At 42.4% G+C, this 20,187-nt stretch overlaps 1 protein-coding gene across 1 annotated transcript in view; it reads left to right on the forward strand.

The window, feature by feature from the left end:
• Positions 1-2,078: 2,078 nt before the first annotated feature.
• BMP2K (BMP2 inducible kinase) overlaps positions 2,079-20,187 on the forward strand; it is a gene marked incomplete at both ends in the record, with an annotated part of 51,240 nt that continues 33,131 nt past the window's right edge. The window contains one exon of the mRNA XM_079534546.1: positions 2,079-2,226. Within this exon, the coding sequence (XP_079390672.1) occupies positions 2,079-2,226 (148 nt within the window). The remainder of the gene's footprint in view (positions 2,227-20,187) is intronic.

Genomic DNA, 20,187 nt, shown 5'->3' on the forward strand with positions numbered 1-20,187 from the left:
TATATTTCTTGGCATAAAACATCACAAGCTGGCTTCTCATAGAAATAGACCATCTGGGTGCCAAGTTTCCAATTAAACAACTGTGGAGCTTTGTAACTTAGCTGTGCTGTGCCTCTTTGAAGTTACTGGCAATGTCCATCATTTTGGAGTGACTTGCCATATCCATCACTGCAGCTCTGCAAGCAATAGTGATGCACGCATCTGCTGGCTATGCTGACGTAGTTGACCTCTACATCTTCTCATGTGCAAAGGCAAGGATTAGCAGTGTTAATCCCTGCATAACAAGAGTGTTCATTTGTCCAGCCTTTAAATAACTCTGGCAATAATTAAATCTCTTACCTTAAAAAGCACAGAATTGTATGGGGATAGGAGCCAAAATCAATAAAAGTAATGACCCAAACAAAAACCCAATTCAACCCTCTCAGAGCAATATTTAGAAAATATTTCATTTTTGGTTGAGGATAAGCAAAGCTGTACTCATTGCTGCCACTAAATGTATGTACTTTCAAGTCAGCTTTGCTTCTTTTTCCAAAGACAATTACAAGTTTATTTCTAAGGAGCCCAGGCACACATCACTGTGAGGATGTGCCGTTCTCCTCAGTACTCTGTTCCTTTCATCTGCAGTCGAAGTACCTTTATCTTCTAAAGAAAACTGTGGATTAGATTCTCTGTGTGCTGCTGAAAAATTGATCTCCAATTACAAAGAGGACGGAAACAACTGAAGAAAGGGACTACAGTGGGAATAAGTATGTCCGTGCTTTCAAGGTATGACATGTTGTCACTTCAACAGAGAAATACTGTCATTTGGTATTAACTTGGAGTACAGCCATATGATTAAGCCAAAACTAATTTGATTCTTGAGAGGGGAAGACTTTATCCCTCTCTGGGGATAAAAAGGAGGTTGTAGTAATATGGGAACCAGCCTCTTCTCCCAGGTAATAGCAGTAGGATGGGAGGTGATGGCAGGGAAGTTCAGCTTGGATATTTAGGAACAATTTCATCTCTTTAGAAAGAGCAGTGATGCAGTGGCACAGGCTGCCCAGGAAAGTGGTGGAGTCACTGCCCCTGGGGTAGTTCAAGAACTGCCGAGATGTGGCACTGGGGGATGTGGTCAGTGAGCATGATGGGGATGAATTCATGGTTGGACTTGGGGATCTTAAAGGTCTTTTGTAATGTATGACAAACATTTCTTGCAATGACTCATGTGACTATTCTGGGAGGAGCAGAGACACTTTCAGCATGAAGACCATGTCAGATTGACATCAGGTTTTACTCTAAACTTGAATTTGAAATTTGAGACAAACTATTGGGAAACGGGTACTTCCCCAATGCTGTTTTTAGGGAACTGTAACAAACACCACTGATGGTGGCTGTGCTTCCTAAGGGCCAGAAGCTTTTTTTCTATAAAAACTTTTCTCAAAACTCCACTTGTGTTGGGGAAACCCCAGTTTTGCTCCCTCAATGTCTACGGAGCAGATGTCCAGCGATGCTGGACAAGTTTCACAGAGAGAAATCCACAGCTGATGTTTTTTCTTCTACATCCATATTTTTACCACACCTTTTTAGTCTGTGAACTGCACCTCGCTGCTTGGGACACTCGTGGAGATCCACTGCTAGGAATTCACTCTCGTCCTCACACCCTTTTTTTTAATTATTATTATTTTTTTTTACAGTTATTCCTCCTACGGGAAGCACAACGCAGCTCTCAACGAGGCGCTGGGCGGGCGGGCGGGCGGACACGGCACACGTGAACGAACCTGCCCAGCGCTCCACGCGCCTCCCGAGGCTCAAAACGTCACTTCCGGCCGCGTGCCCGCCTGCGAGAGGCGGGCTTGCGCCTGCGCGATGCGCTGCAGCGCCCCCCCGCTCCCTCCCCTCGAGGCACTCCCTCCCCTCGCGGCGCGGTGCGGGGCTGTGCTTCTCGGCTCCCCCGGCTCGGGCGCGCCGCCCCCTTCCTCCCTTCCCTCCTCCTTCTCCTCCTCCCCGCGGCGGGCAGAGGCGGCGGGGAGCGGCCGAGGAGCGGAGGCATGTGAAGCGGGCAGCTCCCCATCTCCGGCCGCCACGGGGCTCCGCTCGCCATGAAGAAGTTCTCCCGCATGCCCAAGGCCGAGGGGAGCGGCGGCGGAGCGGGCGGCGGAGCCGGAGGAGCGGGCGGCGCGGCCGCCCTGGGCCGGGTGTTCGCAGTCGGGCGGCACCAGGTCACCGCCGAGGAGCTGCTGGCGGAGGGTAACGCTGGGGCCGGGGACGGGCTGGGCTGGGCTGAGGGGCATCTGGGTGCCCGGAAAGCTGCGGTGGGCCCCGCTGCGGGCCCTGCCGTCCCGCGGTACCGCTGCAGGGCGGTGGAAATGCTCCTCGCTTTGCACGGGAGCCCAACGCGCGCAGCTGAAGGGTTGCACGCAGCTTTGTTCGGTTCAGCGTCTTCTTGAAAGTTTTCTCGGGGCAGATTGTTCTGTAGCCTGCAGTTGAAACAGTTGAGAGTTGTGCAAATGTGCTTCCTTCTTTTGGGGACGGAAGTAGCAGGAGTTGAACGGCTTTCGTGTGGCCCCTTCAAGGCGGGTGACAAGAGCTGGTAGGAGTCAGGGCAGCGCCGATCTGTTGAAGGTCTTCAAAGCCTGACGTATTCAACCCGAATGGGCTTCAGAACAGAAGAAAAACACAGGTGGCTGTTGTAATTTCACGGGTAAGGTCGTGGTGAAGAAGCCACAGAGGAGCAGTGCTCCTGTTGGTGAGCTGTTGGGACAGAAGTGTGTGCTGGGGGCTGATGGGACGCTCGCTGTGAGATTTCTGTTCAGCCCTGCTATTCCTGACACATTGCAGCAGTTCATGAATGAAAAGTTTCCTTTTACCTGGGAGTGACTTCCTGACAGTCGTGTTTTCCTACGGTGAGGTTGCAATTAATAGTAATTGTTGGGGGGTGATGTATTGGTAATATTAAGGTCCAGTATTAATACTTACTATAAATCCTGATTAATAATCCCCTCTCCTTTGGCACAGGAACAACTGCATTTTTTTTCTCTAATCCCTCTGCATGTTTCTGGTTTTATTCTATGGAAACCCAGTTCTGCTGAGCTGCTTGAGCTTGTCAGGCAGGTCCAGTTATTCAGTGCTGGTGAAATACAATTTATGAGTTTAAGGGATTTATAGTAGAGCTTTAGGTCATGTAACAAGAAGCATTGTTAGTACATTAATGACTGTAACCAACTTAACAAGCCTTTTTCAATACAGATGCATAGCAACATTCTATGGAGAGGTTCTTTTACTAGCTGTTAGGATTAATAGCATGATATGTCTGTTGGATTCCAAGTGTTGACCCCCACACTGTCCTTATTTTGCTTCTGAATTGGAAAATTGAGACCTGATGTTTTTAAGTGATGAAGGCTTTCTGTAACTAGAACAAGTAGCACAAGTGATGCCAAAGGGCTAAAGTCGTAACTACGTTCACTGTTCTGATGTCATAGACTGTACTAATTTTAACCTTTGCTGTGTTTCCTTTGTTGGTACAGGTGTTGCTCACAAAACACTTCTGTAGTTTTTAACAGCATTGTTTTATTGCAGTGTTTTAAAGGCAAAGCCGTGTTGCATTATGCATAGTTCTCTTGCACGAGTCATTTATATAGTGCTGTCTAAAGCACTGCAAGTTTACATAGTGAAGTAGGAACAAAGGTTCAAGAGCTGTGTTCAGTAGTATCTTGTTTCTTTTGTGTTAAACTTATCTCTTTTCTGAATGCTTCTTACCTTCAGTAACCCTGGGCTCAGTGTGTTGTAAGATGGAGTTTGTTTTTGATGTTTGTTATTCAGAGATAGGGAAAAACAGTCAATTTGGATTAAGTTTTGATGGAGGAAGCGAGTTGCTCATTGTCTCAAAGTATGAGGCAGAAACAGGGAGAGATAGTGGAGCGATGCAGGCAGAGTGAAGGCCTGCTGCTTGGATCTTTTTGTTGCACAAGAGTGCACACAATGAGGCAGAACTTTGGGAAATTAAATCTGATGCAAATATGGAGAAGTCTGTCTTTTTGAAGGATTGGGTGATGTGCTGGCAACACTAAAGTTAGTTACGGGGTAGCTCCAGTACTGAAAAAGGCTTTCTAGCACAGCAGCTGCAGCAGACTGAATGTGGAAACTATGGAACATCATTTCAAATCAATCTCAAATGTCAAATGCAGAACAGTAAATATTGTGAACAGTGAAAAGGAAAGTAAAACCAAGCAACTTGCCATAATATTTCTGATTTATATAAGAAGGAGGTAGAAGGTTATGGCTTTGCAGTAGGGTGTGATACTACTTCATTTTTTGCCTTAACTTACGATTCAGAAATATATTTAAGGAAAACAGTGAAGCTTATCTTCCTGGAGACTGAAGGATAGGCACTGAAAGGTATTTTGAAATTAGAATTCAGTTCTATTATTCGGTTCTATTATTATCTGAGAGGTCTTGGAATTAACTGTGTGTTAAACTGAGGAAATAAAGCTTTTTCCAGATTAGAGACTGTCCGTGCCTTCAGATTTAGCAGGCAAAGATGGGCATAGTAAGCACTGTGTGCAAAGTTAGTGTGTTGCCGTCTTTTCACTGAGTACAGATAAAGCAGGGAGAGGCACTTTAGCATGTTGAAAAAATAAATTAGGAGGAAAGAGATGATGTGCAGTAGTCTCTAACAGGCTTAGTTTGAAAGCACAGAAAGATGCTCACTGTACTGCTTCCATTGCAATTCCTATTTAGAATTGATCAGTGCTGTCATGAGGTATAGGTGATCATCTTTAAAAAATAAAGCTGCTGTGTAGGTTTGTTTTTTTTTGTTTTCCTTTTTGGCTTGGTTTTGGATTTGTGTCTTTGGTTTTTCTTCTGTGGTACAGTTAATAATCTGTCATTCAGTACCTCACATTCCTTGAACTGGCATTTCAAGTACCACTGTTTCAACGTCTCCTTCAGGCTGGTAGTTCTGCTGTTGCCTGGGACAGTAAGTGTTGAATCTGGCCACTCTGTGATTTCTTAATTAAGCTGTATTTATGTAGTTCAACAGCGAAATGGATTAACTTCATGTCAGATGGTAGCCCCTTCTTTTAGGCTACAAAGTGTTTGTTTCTTTGGAGTTGCTGCACAAACGAGGCAGGAACCCATGCCTGTGCTTGTTTTTTAAGCAGAAGCTCCAAGCCAGTGAGCTGGGACCCTGCTGAAAGAATGGAAAGGATTGGTGCAGCTTAGACCATCTGGATTTTATACTTTTTCAAAGCAGTTAGAGGGTTGGAACTTGCATTTGGAAAATACTCTGTATTTTGTGAAAAAATAATAGCACTGCTGCTAAGTGGTTGTAAGCTTCCATAGTGGGCTCGTACTGGTGGGCCTGGAGCAATCTTCAGCGAAGAGCCTTAAGTTGTAAGAAATGGTGTTCTAGAAACAACAATCAGTCATTATGATCACAAAGTGGGAATGCTAATCTGGCTGTGGGTAAGCTGCTGTGAAGTGGATTTCTCAGGATCATCCAGTAGGTGCTGTTTGCCTGTGACCCTGGTTAGAGATGAAGAATGTGTTTGTGTACTTGAATAAGGTGCAAGAAGGGGGTGACTGTTACCGAAAACCATGGTTCTGGCAAAGGAGTCTGCTGATGGTTTTTGCAGGGAGCAAGAGTCTCTTGTCATGAGGTTTGAATGCTTTTTTTTCCCCCTCTGACCATCCTACCAGAAAGCTTGTGGAGGTGGAATATTTGTGACTTGCTTTAGAGAAACTAGTTAATACCTTGTGCAGCTGGTTTCCAGAAGTTTTCAGAGTGCTGCTCTTCTGCGAATGACTTCATATCTAGGAGCAAAGGACCTGGGGGCAAAAAAGCATCTGAGATCGTTATTGCTTTTGAGTTACTAAGTTTTTGTATTACACACAATGTTTGCTTCATTTTTTTTAAATACGATGGTTAAATCATTAGTTTCTATGAGCATAGAGGACAAACGAATAGTTGAAGCTTCCCTCTGTAAAATTGGAAGCTCATCCTTTCTTGTATAATCCTTTCTTATGCTCCAACTTCCTGGAGTCAGTGCTGGCAAACTCTTGAAGCAATGAGCATGCAAGCTGGATTGTTCTGCTTCAACTGAGCATGCACGTACTTGATGATCTGCATTATTTAGTTGGTCTTTCATTTTTATACTGTCCAAACTGAGTCCTAAAGCTGCCTTAGTGAGGAGTATGCTCCTGCTCCTTGAGGTCATGTGCTCTGCTCTTGTAGGTTGTCATGCTGTTGGAGATTTGCAATTGAGGAAGCTGCTGCAGATTCTTAAGTGTGCCTGTGTACATCGTTCACTGCTTTCTCTCATGTGTAAGTTTGACTTTGTTGTTTGATCTGCAGGGAGAAGTGCCCTTGTAATGGATCTGTTAACTTGAGTACTTGAAGATTGATTAAATGCGGTATGGGGTACCAACCCACTTAACTTAGAGGTCCTGATTCTGCACTGTGCAAGATGCAGCTTAATCTCCAATGTGATGAATGTAGCTGGTGCAGTGTCATTTCTGTCATGACTCTGTGGCATGGTGATCTCTTATGCAGCAAGATGAAACTTTTAATTACTGGGATTCTTCATTGGTTTTGTGTTTATGTAGCATTGCTGCTTTTTGCTGTAACTGCTATTTAGTTTTCAGTAGGAATCCAGGTCAGTTGCTTGGATAGATCAGAAGCTGGAAGGTTGTCTGGAAATATTACTTATGGACTTCGAGTTGTGATTGGTCATGTCTAATTTTCAGCATATAACATTACTGAATCTGTGCTTACGCATGATCTTAAAGGTTGTGCCTGTTTCTCATTCTGTCTCAGACACAGCTTTGCTTTGCTAATATTTGAGTAGCAGATACATCTTGTTTAAGTCCGGGAGGTACGCGGAGAGAAGAAAGCAGCATGAGGACTTCCTGACTTTGATTTTGACTGAATGCATAGGAAAGCTGTGTGCAGCTATAACACCAGTCACAAGTGATGTTCCCCAGGGGGGTGGTGCTGGGGCCTGTCCTCTTCAGTATCTTTATTGATGAGTTGAATGAAGGCATTGAGTGCATCCTAAATAAGTTTGCGGATGACACCATGTTGGCTGGAAGTGTTGATCTGCCTGGGGTAGCGAGGCCCTGCAGAGGAATCTGGACAGGCTGATTCACTGGGCTGAAGCCAATGCGATGAGGTTCAACAAGGCCGAGTGCTGGGTCCTGCACTTCGGTCACAGCGACCTTACAGGCATAGGGCAAAGTGACTGGAAGACTGTGTAGGGGAAACAGACCTGGGGGTATTGATTGGTGCTCAGCTGAACATGAGCCACCAGTGCCCAGGTGGCCAAGAAGGCCAATGGCATCCTGGCTTGTACCAGAAAAAGTGTTGCCAGTAGGAGCAGGTAAGTGATTATCCCACGGTATTCAGCACTGATGAGGCCACATCTCAAGTACTCTGTTCAATTTTGGGCCCCTCTCTACAAGAAAGACATGGAGGCGCTGGAGCATGTCCAGAGAAGGGCAATGAAGCTGCTGAGGGGTCTGGAGCACAAACAGGGAGCAGATGAGGGAGCTGGGTTTGTTTAGTCTGGAGAAGCGGAGACTCAGGGAGGCCTTCTTGCATTCTACAACTGCCTGAAAGGAGGTTGTGGTGGAGTGGGGGTTGACCTCTTCGCTCGCATAAGTACAGATAGGACAAGAGGGAATGGCCTCAAATTGCACTGGGGAGATTGAGACTGGCTGTTAGAAAGTACTTCTCCAAAAGAATGGTCAGGCCCTGGGACAAGCTGCCCAAAGAGATGGTGGAGTTGCCAGCCCTGGAGGTCTTCAAGAAACATTTAGATGTTGTACTGAAAGACATGGTTTAGTGGGAAATATTGGTGGTAAGTGGACAGTTGGACTTTTGTTTTCCAACCTTGGTGATTCTATGACAGTCCCAAAAGTAAGCATGGCTGCCTTATTTCAAATGTGTTTTCAGAATGGCAAGGGGTGAGATGCTGAAAAAAGTTTTGATCCATAAGTAAAGAAAATAGGGAGCTTATGCTTTAATGCTTGGGATTTATCTTCAGTGTTTTCAAGCCTAATGCAGGCAGATAAACTGCAAGTAGATTGTTGTTCTGCCTTTTTAGAGGCTGTAGCTATATTTCGTGTAATAAGGGAGCCCAAACTAGGAGTGAGTTTGGATATTAGCACATGGTCCTTGTCTTATGTGAATGTGCAAGTGAAAATACTGTTTCTTGTAATATAGTGAACGAAGTGCTGTTAACCTGATTTGCAGTGCTGTGTACGCAGGAAGCTTGCATGCTTAGTGCATTACCTACCTTGGTGCATTCAAGGAGAAGTACCATTCTCGCAGTACCAAACAGCTTTTGTACAACAGTAGGACTTCACTGTTGCTCACCCACTCTCTACAGCTGTTTCATGTAAATGGAGGTTAAGGACCATGTAATTTGACAATGTTGTGTATTGTACAGCCAGTGCTTGTTTAGCTCCTAGGCACTTGGCCTAGTACTCTTCTTATTGTCACCTTGGACTTTGCATCCCCTAAGAACACTCATTCCTGCACTTAACTGTACATGAACATGTAGTGCTGTGCCTCTTTGGACTGCAAATAGTCGTTCCTTTTTCAAGGAAATTATCAGTTTAACTTCTGGGGGCCCAGAAGTAGTTAAACACTGAGCAAGTGGTTTGGAATCTGATAGTTCTGAGCTAAGTTGTTGGGAGAGTGGCCAAGAGTGCGATTGTCATACAGCAAAGCAACTTGATTGGAGCGGTATCACGTTAATACGGTGCAGTCTGAAGCCATCTTTCTTTCGCCAGATGTTGGCAGGCAGATCAAACAGATGAGTGTGCCATCTACTTGCTTTTTTTCTTGTGTATGTGTTTTGTAAAACATGCTAATGTTACAGTGATCGAAATGGGGGTGTACGTGTGCAGGTTGTTTTTTTTTTTTTTTTTTTTTTTTTTCTCCTATCTCCTGGATAGCCTTGAGTGGTAAAGCAGCATGAAATGCTAAGGAATATGATAGTTTTATCTGTTAAAAGCCTTGGTAGTTCTTTGAAAGAGAAAATGTGGACTTATTTTGAGCGTGCGTTTTTCATCTGAAGGCTTTTTGTTTAGATGTCAGTATTTTACATGTCGATATAGAAAAGCAAAACTTTGTTAGCTGATGCAGGCAGGATTAACTTTTAGGTGGGTGTTCTGTAGAAACTAGTGACTCTGGAGAGGACATGCTTATTTGTTTGGGTTTTCAGAGTTGTAAGTCATTAACTAGTACATTACCCCTATGGAAGTACTTGTACAGCTTTCCTGTGTGTGGAAAAGTAAACACCAGAGACTGTGTCCCGATCCAGCTGCTTAATTAGTCTCCCTGTCCTGTGTCTGGGAGCAACATGAGCATGCTTTAACAAAGGCAGATGTTAACTGTGTGGACTTGGGTATCTTCCTAGCTGTAGGTGTGTGTTTATTTTAGCTGTAGATGTGTGAACACAGTGTCAGGTAAGCATCTCACTTTTAGATAAATAAATTGCAGTGTAGGTGAGAGGGAAAATATTTTGTGTAATCGTCTAGGTTGTATTTCTTGTCTGTGGTTTTACAGCATTGTTTTTAAGCCTTCATTCTTGAAACTGTTAGTTTCTTAACCTTGGGCCATATTGATTTTATTGTAGCTATTTTCTGCCTCCGTAATACTTGAGATAAGTAGGTTACCGTAAGTCAAAGGAGTTGCAGCTGTCAGCAGTGCTGTGTTAACTGACACTATGAATGCTCTGTGCCTGCCAAAGTGTGCAGTGGTGTGTCAGATTACAAGTGGCTCTAGTAAACATTTTATTTTGCATTTGGGGCTAATTAGCGACATAGACGCAGCCAGTCACCTCATTGATTGCTTAGGATGTTGTTGTTATCCTAAGAAATTGCTGGGTTTCCTGACATCTGTTTTGGAAAGTTTCTCCTCAAGTGTTTTTATAGGTTTAGCTTAGAAGTTGTTAATATCCCAGATGAGCAGCTGCTTCCTGAAATGTTTGAAGTATGCTTGCCTACTTCTAATACCTTAAGCTGAAAGCCTGAGTCTGGTTTCCAGATCACAGTGATACCAAGCAGCAACACTTCACTGCCACAGCTGATGTCATCCCCGGTTGTCTTTCTGCTGCAGTAGAGATGTCATTGTCCTGTATTTTCCTCTCCAGCATGGTGCAGGTTCTGTCTTTTTTTTCCCTCCTCGTTATTGTCTAGCTACTTACATGGAAGGAAAATGAATTCCTCTTTTCCCATTTTTCTGGTAGTCTTGAGAATGGATTTTGTTTGTTGGTAACGAAGATGGGAACCTTTCCCTTCCTCTCATCTGATTTATGCTTTCCCTGCTCATGGTTGTCCAGGTTGGTTAGGTTTGTATTAGTGGCAGTGGGACATCTTAGATGTACTTGAGAACCTAGCTCTCAAACAAGAAGCAAGTTGAAGGAGAAAGCTCAGAAAAGTACAAGTTACAAATGGGAATGAAAGGAAATAAATGAGATCCTAGGGATTTGTTTTAATGATGTGGGAAATATTTCTTGTGTTTTGAATAGCAAATGACATTTTGCATTTACTGCTGCTTTGTTCCAGAGCAGCATCAACACAGATGTTACAAAACACCAAGGCTACATTGAGGAATTGAAAGCTGGTTAACTTTGTGTTCTCCCTGTAAAGCCTTTTTTTGGGCTTAATTCATAATAATGTCGTATTTGCCTCACCACTCCTGTTGCAATTGATAAAAATACTGAATAGGTGATTATGTAGGATCATATGAGAGCAGACGGTTCTGTCTTTCTTTGTCTTGTTCTTGAGGTGTCACAGTTGGTACTGATCAGAAGAACATCGAGTCCCCTTAGGGGAAATCTTTATCCTGTAGGTGGAGGAACAAAGAAAGGTGAGGGGGGTTGGTCCACAGTCACACAAGTCTGAACAAGAAATAAGGGCTGAGTTAAGAACTTCCTGTCTCTAAGATGGTTTCTTCCTAATTGCTGCTATAATATACTGGTAATATACCTTTAGTGCCACAAACAAAACATGAGGGGAATTCTCATATGCTAGGACTTCAGGAGGTTTTATTCTAAATAATATACATATTAATCCTCCTTATAAACTTGCACATTACTTTATTAGGTTTGTTTCTGTACTGCTGGAAAGCTTTCTTGCACAAGTCTTGAAGAGATACATACTTATACAGGACTGGTGTGATGCTTGGATTAATTATTGTACTGACTACTTCTGCTCTCAGTTTTTTACTTGTTTAGACTGTGATTTCCATACATGCGTATCGTTTACTGAATTGTTATTCTTGCAGTATTTTGCTGCTTTCCGTGTAAAAGAAATCATTCTAAAAAATCAATATTAATATGACATGTTCTTACATCTTTGCAGTAGGATGAAAAACTGTATGGGCTGTTACTTAAAAAGTCTGTTGCTAAACCACGCTTTTAGGTTTTGATTAATTGCTAAGGGACTTGCATAATTAAAGCAGTACTTCTTTGGAAAGACAAGCTGTGGACAAACAACTTAGGAGCTGATAGATCTGCTAAATGTGCATAGTCTTGGCCTGAGCTGTTTAAAAATAAGAGCCAAGTACTTGTTTGGATTGCAGTGATGTAAACAGAGATAATGATTTCTCTTAGTGTTTTGGCTTTGGTTTTGATTTCTAGGATACAGAACAAATAGGTCATTAAAGAATATAAGGCACTTAGTTACCTTACAAATGTAGAAGGATCTGACTTGAGTGTGGTGTGTGGTTTGTGTAACAAAAAACAGGAAGCTTAAATGAAGTTTGTCATGAGATTTGTGCTAGACATTGGGTCAGTTCTGTGCATAAAATGTAGGAAAACAAACTTTCTTTTTTCAAAAAAGAGAATAATTAAAGTAGTGATTGCATCCTTCACATGTAGTCCTGTGGTCTACATTGAGCTTAGGAGGTTGGTCAGTAGTGAAACGTTCACCTTCAGTTTAGATCAGTTATTGCTTACGTAGAGTTTCTTGGCTTCATAAGAATTCATGAAACATCAGGGAGATCATTTGTTATTCTCTGAATGAGAGATCCAGAGGTCCCTTAAGACTCTGAAGACAGATTTTTATTTTTTTTATTGTTAAGGCAGTTGTATAAACAGTGTAACCATGCAAACGCTCGTCAAAACAAAATGCTGCATGCCGCATCTAATTTGGTCAAGTTCTTCAAATCTGCATTTGAATTCAAAGTATTACCTTGCCAGCTTTGTGCTTTCTTGAGATATGCCATTTAATTATCTTCATCAGGCAGACTGTTTTACTTCATTGTTTTGGCTTGCTGTGTTATTAAACTGACACTGGATTACATAGCTGCATCCGTAAGAGGAGATTCGTGTTGAAGGGTATATTTGGGTGTAGGCAGTAGATTGGTCATAGCATTCTCATTTTTAGGGACTAACCCAAAATCTGCATGCTTCCAGATTGCTCCATGAATAACTGTCTTGTTTGGAGTTACTGCTGTTGAATGCCTTTCTCTTGAAACACAATAGATAGATGAGGGACATTAAATGCCTTTGATAATTCTAACTCTGATAGTTAGACTTCTGTTGCCATGGCTGTTTAGATAGTTTAAAACGTTCCAGCTGCTCACACTACTTGGAAGTTTGAGCCCTTCTTTCTAAATTATCACGTGTCACAGCTGAAGGTCTGAAAGTGCTGTTGGATAACGAATCCCAAGCACAAGGTAAGAGAATTGAGGTAACGGTCTTAATAATAAAGATGTTTGTGTGCCTATGAGGGTGTTCTCAAGAATAAAGCATGTGCCAGATAGAGCTTTAAGGTGCCAAGGAAAACCATTACTTAAAAGACATCAGAGTCCCATTTACTGGTGTTAGCAAGGAGCAACTCAAATGTGTTGCTGTTTATTGGTCCCCTCTCCTTCGTGATCCAGGTATTTCTGTATCTGCTGCTGAGAGCTGAAATGCACACTGATATTTGTAGACACCTGTAGAAGAGAGAACAAGGAATCCTTATACTGATACCTTTAAGTATTCATATTTAAATATCTAAATATTAAACAATTTCATTGAGTTAGTCTAGTCAGATCATGCTTACGTATGAAAAATGATCAGTGAGCTCACTGGCTGTTACAGTGAGATGTAAAAATGGTGCAAGACTCAGTGTAGGCTCATCCAGCAACGAAGAGGTCTGAATTTCATTGTGCTGGCCTGGTGTGCTTATGATGCCATAAAAAACAAAAAAACAACACACTGTAAACAAGAGAATCTTCATGTGACACCTGTCCTGGTCTGAAGTGCTTTTAGTGCTGTGAGTTGCTTGCTTTCTACATGGCCTGGTGGCTCTTTGGTTTCTGATGCAGCAAAAGGTGGTACTTGTCCAAAATGCCACAAAATGACATTTTTCTGAAGCTGGCAACCTTATGCCCTGCCTTGTTTCTGTGTCATTTGTGTAAATTTGTGGTATTCAGTGGGTGAATTATTCAACTGCGCAGTAATGGATCCGTTGGCTGACTTAGTCTGCTTTGGATTCTTCTGTTTACATGTTTATATCAGAGTTAAAATAGTGATTTTAAGGAAAATGGAAGGCAAATTATAGAGCAAATGAGAGAGGAGCTTTCTGTATATTAACCATTCAGTATGAAAGTGGAGTTTGGTTCCAGAACAGTTGTGGTGGCTGTGCACTGTATGTTCAATGCATCTATATCCACTAATTCAACCATTTGGTATCTGTACTTTATTCATCTGCTCGTTTACTATATTGGAATTCAAAACAAATTGAAAAGAAAATCAGTGAAGAAAAGCACTGGTCAGGAGAGATGAAGAAAAAGCTTTTTTATTTGTAGGAGAGATGAGTGCTGTTGAAAGTAATGTTTCTCATGCTACCAGATGTTGGCTATAAGTTTTTTTTTTATCAATGTCTCTGAGATTTTCAGTAGCTTTGTTGTGAAAAGTTGAACAGGAAACACATCCTGCCTGAAAGCATCACCTCACTTGCATCTTGAGTAACAGGATACATCTACCCTCGTAAGGTTTGAGAGTCACGAGGTTCAGTGGCGCCGTGAAAGGGAATTGAATTAATTCTTCTGTCTTGGGTTACACAGTTGGCATAATCGTGTATAGAAATGTTTAGTCAACAGTCTTGACCTTGAACAAATGAAATACAGCTCGGGTTGTTTAATAGGGTTCTGCTGTGTGAGTTTGTATTTGTGCTTTAAGCTTACTGTTTGGAAAGGGAAGCGCTGATGTGAGGTTTTTTGTCTCTTGGAAAGAAATCTTCTTTTGCTCTTGCAAACAGTTGTCACTGGTAACAAGTGTTTCTTGGCTTCAGAAATGTTGGTGATATTGCTTGAACTTGTATGGTTTTTACTCCAGAGCTGTTTTACATCAGCTAGGGAGATTCTAAAAGTGAACAGCTAGTAAAGGAAGCAATTGTGAATAATGCACTGCACTGTGAATGAGAAATTCAGCAACAGTACTTGACAGAACGTGCTAGGTTTGTGTATACTTGCTTTAAAAATGCTAACCTGCTGTGTAAAGGGAAAACATGCTTATTTGAGTATCCTGGCATATACAAAAAGTCCATGCGTGAAGCAGGAAAGACTTTGGGGAGAGAACACAGAGTGATTGGATTACTGTACATCTCAGAAGTAAAAATGACCCGAAGGTCTGTGCATCACTTGAAAATAGCATTGTTCCCTGGCTGGAAGGAGGTTCTGTGAAGACTGAGCCAACTGTTGTACAGTCTTTATACACAAAACCACCTAAACTTACTCTATGTTGAGGATCTTTCCATTCCCCAGCAGTGCTGGGAGCGGGCTGGATTAGTTTCTTGATTAAAAACATGGATTGTTTCTGTGAGAGTAAAGCTCTTGATCTTTGCAGTAAGATGGAAGGAAAAGGAAGAACAAACCTCTTCAGTACTCTGACCTCTGTATCTAGCTCGTGTTAGCTTTTGTTTAAAAAATGATGCTTCAAGTGTCTGCATGATGGTGTAGCTCTAGAGCTTTAAGAGCTGACTTTTGCAATGAATGAAGCTCAATGGATTGTGACTTGTTGCCAGTTCTTACCCTAGTATTTCCTGCTTTCAGTTTCTGTTAGTATAGATAATGGACCCATTGAGTACTGTCAGTGTGATTTCAGAATCTGTAGCTGAAAATAAGTTCAAAGTGTTCTGATCTTCACATTCAATTAACTGCACTGTTGGTGGTCTACTAGTCATGTTCTCATCCTTAATAAGGGAACAAGTGTTAGTTGACTTAAATACTAGGATCTGTTAAATGCAGTCTAAATGTATTAGGTTTTCCTTTCAGTGAATAGAAGAGGAGGTGATAAGATAGTACTATAAAGCAACAGAATAGTTGTGACTAATTCTCAGACAGCTGGGTTCTCAGACAGTATTGAGATGTAAAGAGGCTTTCCTTTTAATTTCTTTTCTTTTAATGAAAGAGACGGGCTTTTACCCTAAGACATTGTTTTGTCTTGGGTGAACAAGATGTTGTGTGAAATACCAAGTACTTACCGTGTTTTTATTTTTTTAAATGTTTTTCTGAACTTAAGTTTAGTGAGCTATTTCATATAGTTTCAACTTCCTCAAGCTTGACAGCATATCACAGAAAATGCAAGTGCTTCTCTTCTGGGAGCTGTGTTCAATTAAAATAATTTACAAAATCATCTGCGTTAGAAGACTCTTTTTTCTTTTCTTTGTTTCTATGGAAAAGTAGCAGAGGCAGTCAGAAGTCAGCACAAAATCCATGCCCTCATTAAAGGAATTGGCGGTGGCTGGCAAGTCACCTGGATGCTCTGAGAAGCATTGCAGTGGAACAGCATGATCATCTTTAATGCAAACGCCGAGCTTTGTTCCTTTGCTGTAGGCTAGATCAAAGCTGGAAGTATCTCAGTCAGCTGTCAGATGAAATGTGCTAAAATCTAGAACTTCGGCGTTACGCTGAAATTTGGAAGTTGTCTGTAGTGATGTAGTTGACGAGCCAGCAGAGAGCTGCGGGACTGCAGCTAACTAGAGCAGGTTTGCTCCATATAGAGAAAAATATTCTTAAGTCTGTATCGCCTCATTAAACTGGAAGAGTTTTAATGCTGGGTTGGCAGAGAAAATATCTGGAGAAAGTCTTTTTGTGTATGGGAAATGTGTATGCTCTCACAAAGCAGTCACACTGCCAGCTGTAGCAAGAAAAATGACATCCACTGTGCTCTGTGGAGGCTGCCTATTAGCAGACCAATTAATAGCTGCTTGCTCACACACAAACACATGCTTGCCTCTGACTCATTTTGCTCAGAGGATTTTTCCTTGAGAGAAGGGTGCCTGATGGAAGAGGGAGAGGAGGTTTTGCAGAGGAGAGGGTTTTCAAATATTAACAAACAGTTGCAGTAGTCCGTCTTGAGACTAACGCAGTCTTCCAAACCAGGAGTGAGGGCAGCGTTAGCAGAGGTGGTGGCTGAACACTCCTGTCAGGGCTTTTTTGATGAAACTGCAATTTCTCTCGTGGGAAGAAATTGTCTGGCTTTAGGAATACTTCTTTGGATTTAAAAGAAGAAAGATTCCAGTCCGGGACTGCTGTTTTTATGTTCCTCTGCCTTCTACCCCTCTACCTTCTTACCTGCTTCCTGTTGTGCTGAGGGGGGTTGGTTTTATTATTTCTGAGCAGTTTGCTGCTGCTGTGTAGCACTTAGGTTTATTCGGAATTACTTTTTTTGCGTGACAGCAAGCCTTTGCTACTTGCTCTAAAGAGAGAGTGGAAATGGCGTAGTGAAATCTGAGCGTGAGAACTTCACTGAAGATAAGGATTTGTTGCTGCTTGATGACTGGGAGAAAAGCACCTCTTAGAGTCACTGGTTGTGTGGGTTTCATGTTATGACTGCAAGCTATCAGTTCTGCACTTTGTTTCAGATGGGTAAAAGGTGAAATTCTTTGTGCGTGTGGCACATGACTTTGTTACATATCTGTTTCTCTTTTTCCGGGAAGAACACCAGATTCTTTTATTCTGGTTTAGCACCTGTGTGTGTTATTTTAATGCTGGACTGCAGTTGGTGCTGAGAGAAATTACATCCTAGAATACCTGCTCATAGGTAGAGGTATCAGTGCCATTACTGTATTGGGGTGCTCATGGCAGATCTGCTGTGACTGGGGTATGGTAACGTCCTGCGGCTCAGTGTGTAATTCATGCCTGCTATTTTTATACTGCTGCTTTAAGAACAGATGGTGGTTTGGAGAAAGGAGTGCTTCTGGTCTGAACTACCCATGGCGTTCAGAGGGTGTTACAGTGGGAATTCGTGTGGGCAGGGCAGAAAGCAGCTATAATGGGTCCCTTTGAATGTGTTGTCTGCATGCACTGGAGAAATGCTGAACTCAGTGTGTGTGTGTGTGTGTAGAAGATTATTTTAAGGGTGTGGAGCTACTTTTGCTCTTGGTTCTAGGAATGCTGAGCTTTTGGGCTTGCAGATGACCTCTGTCAACTTCCCTTCCAGTTGGAGCTATGTCCCAGAGCCTTGTGCTGAGACTTGTGGAATGTATTTTACTAGGAATATATGCAATATATTATGTGTACTTGTGTATGTATATAAATATACATTTAAATTTATATGTAAAAATGCTGTCATCTAATGCTTTGAAACAGGCTGCCCAGAGAGGCTGTGCATGCCCCGTCCCTAGAGGTGTTGTTCAAGGCCAGGTTGGATGAGGCCCTGGGCAGCCTGGTCTAGTATTAAATGGGGAGGTTGGTGACCCTGCATGTGGCAGGGGATGGAGATTCGTGATCCTTGAGGTCCCCTCCAACCCTGGCCATTCTGTGATTCCTTATGCACCAGGAAGGGTGCTTTACAGCGCTCCCCAGCAAATGAGCGTGCAGCCCCTGAGGTCAGTGTGTGGCACCTTCCCAGCAGCTGGGCAGCTGCTGCTGGGCTCCGGGCAGAGGTGCTCAGTGAGTAAGGTGGACCAGGTCAAGGAAAGCTGGATGACCTCTGATCTTTTTTCCACAAGTACCACATGCAGTGTGAGGTATATCCCAGCTGTTGCAGGATTGCTTCTGTCAGTGGCAAACAGAAAGCTTGCGTGATAATATGTCCCATTATTCCCTCATGCAGAGATTACTGAGGAATTACAGTCAGTGGCTTCCTGGTCCTGTGGAGGTTGTGATCAAAAAGTGTGCTGTAGCAAAAATTCTTCATAAGGCCTGAAAGTTTTGTGGTAGATTTCTGTTAGCATGCAGCTTCTCAACATCACACAGTGTTTGGAAAACTGAATCTGAAAAAAAAACCAAAAAAAACATTCCGGAGTTCAAGCTCTAAACTGTTCTAAGTGTTTCAGCCACAAACAGCTGTTAATTTTATTATCTTAAAGAACTAAATAGTGTTCTCTACATGAACAGAAGTACTGTTTTGTTTGCTTTCAGTCTACTACTCCCGCAAGAATACCTGCACGACTATACTGACTATTCAAAGGGAGTAATCCTGCAGAACTTCCCTCACTGCAGGAATGAAGCAGTTCCTGATACTGACAGGATATTGATACTGTAGTTATCCCAACAGGATGCCAGTGAATGCACGTTGCCACAGAGCACAGGGAGAGCAGAAATTCAGCAGGATGGAGAAGAGGCCTTTGGGTGTCACGATCACAGAAGTACTCTCTGAACTCCTAGAATGTGCTGCGCTTGTCTTGAACACTGTGAGAAGATGTAATCAAAACTGAGCACCAAGGAAAGACTTGATATTGGATCATTTATGGCAAGATAGGGTTTCTTCAGTTTTTGGTAAAATAATACGTCTAGATGCTGCTTAATGCTTACTGAAAAAGGACCTTCCCACTGCTCTATATGTGCACGTACGCAGTGAGATGTGCACGTGGGCAATGAGAGCTGGCTTCTCATGATGTCATGGTTCTTTGTGGAGAAGCAATTATGTTTTCTTCGTGTTTTGTGTCCTTTTTTTTTTTTTTTTTTTTTTTTGGAGGCTGTCTTTGCTGCAGCTCAGGAGGTTATAGAGGTCAGGGTTGTTGTTAGTTTTAGTTGTAGTTTTTCCAGTGAAGGATGTTTTTTGCTAACACAGCAAGTGCTCAGTGCATTTAGTGAGTCCTTATTGCTGCTGTTTGTTATGGGCTTGCAGGGAAGTTTCTTGCTTAGAGCCTACCTGAAGGGCATTCATACTGCCCCCTGGGAGGGGGGCTGCACTTATCCCATATTTTGAGCAGGTTCGTAGCCCCTGAAATGTTTCTTTCTTGTACGTATGGCTTCCAAATTACAGTGCTGAGAAGGCTATGCAGTACTAGAAGGTGCGTAAGTGGGGAAAGAGGGCATCTCTAGCTGCTGGTCAGCCTGATTTCGGTAGGGACTGGTGACATCTAGGTGACTAGGGGCTCCTGAATTAGAGAGCGCACATGTAGACAAAGTGATTGGGTGAGATGGTGAAAATAGTGCTTAAGGTAGAAGTTGTTAATTCACAATACAAATGAGTGCACCTAAATCATTAAATTACTTTTGTGTTGTATGTTAGATTATCTGAAATTCAGAAAAAAACTGTGTGGGTATTTTTAAGCATATTGACCTGTGTCTGGTTTGCCATTTTGCTACGGAGAAAAGAGCTTACATGTGTTTGGGGATGGGTCACGGGAAAATCACTTGCACTTCAGCCTGTTGATCCAGCCTTGTAGATAGAAGGGCACGTAGCCATCTTGTAGGCCAGTGTCATGCAAGGCTGAGAGTGGATCTTGCTTCAGGATAGAAATGAACTATCCTTCAGTTCTTTCAGCTTCTTTGGGAGCAACTTCATGTCTGAACTAGACAGCTGGCTCTGGAGCTGTGTCTGGTTCTACCATTCATGGTTCAACATTCACAGGTGTTAGGTGTGATTACTGCCCATTACAATGTATATGCTCTCCTTCTGCTGGTGATCTTCTGTTCCAATTGCCTGAGATTTGAAGTATGTTGTCTGATAGTGAACCAGCTGCAGGTACAACGCTTGGTGGTCGGATATGTTTTAACAGAATAGTAAGAAAAAAATGTCTTTTTTCAGTCTTGTTGTCTGTATATCTAAAACGAACAAAGATTTGTTTGGAATGTTTTTCTTGTTATTCTTTTAGTTTGTCGTCTTGGAACTGTTAGCAGTCTGAAAGATTATAATTATATATTATAATAATATACAACATAATTGTGGAAGATTCTTCAACTTTACTATATCAAAGCAAGCAAAGGAAGATACTTTGATTTTGACAGTTTCCTACAGCTACAGTTTCCTCGTT

This window comes from Tetrao urogallus (genome assembly GCF_951394365.1).
Source record: "Tetrao urogallus genome assembly, chromosome: 4".
Lineage (NCBI taxonomy): Eukaryota > Metazoa > Chordata > Aves > Galliformes > Phasianidae > Tetrao > Tetrao urogallus.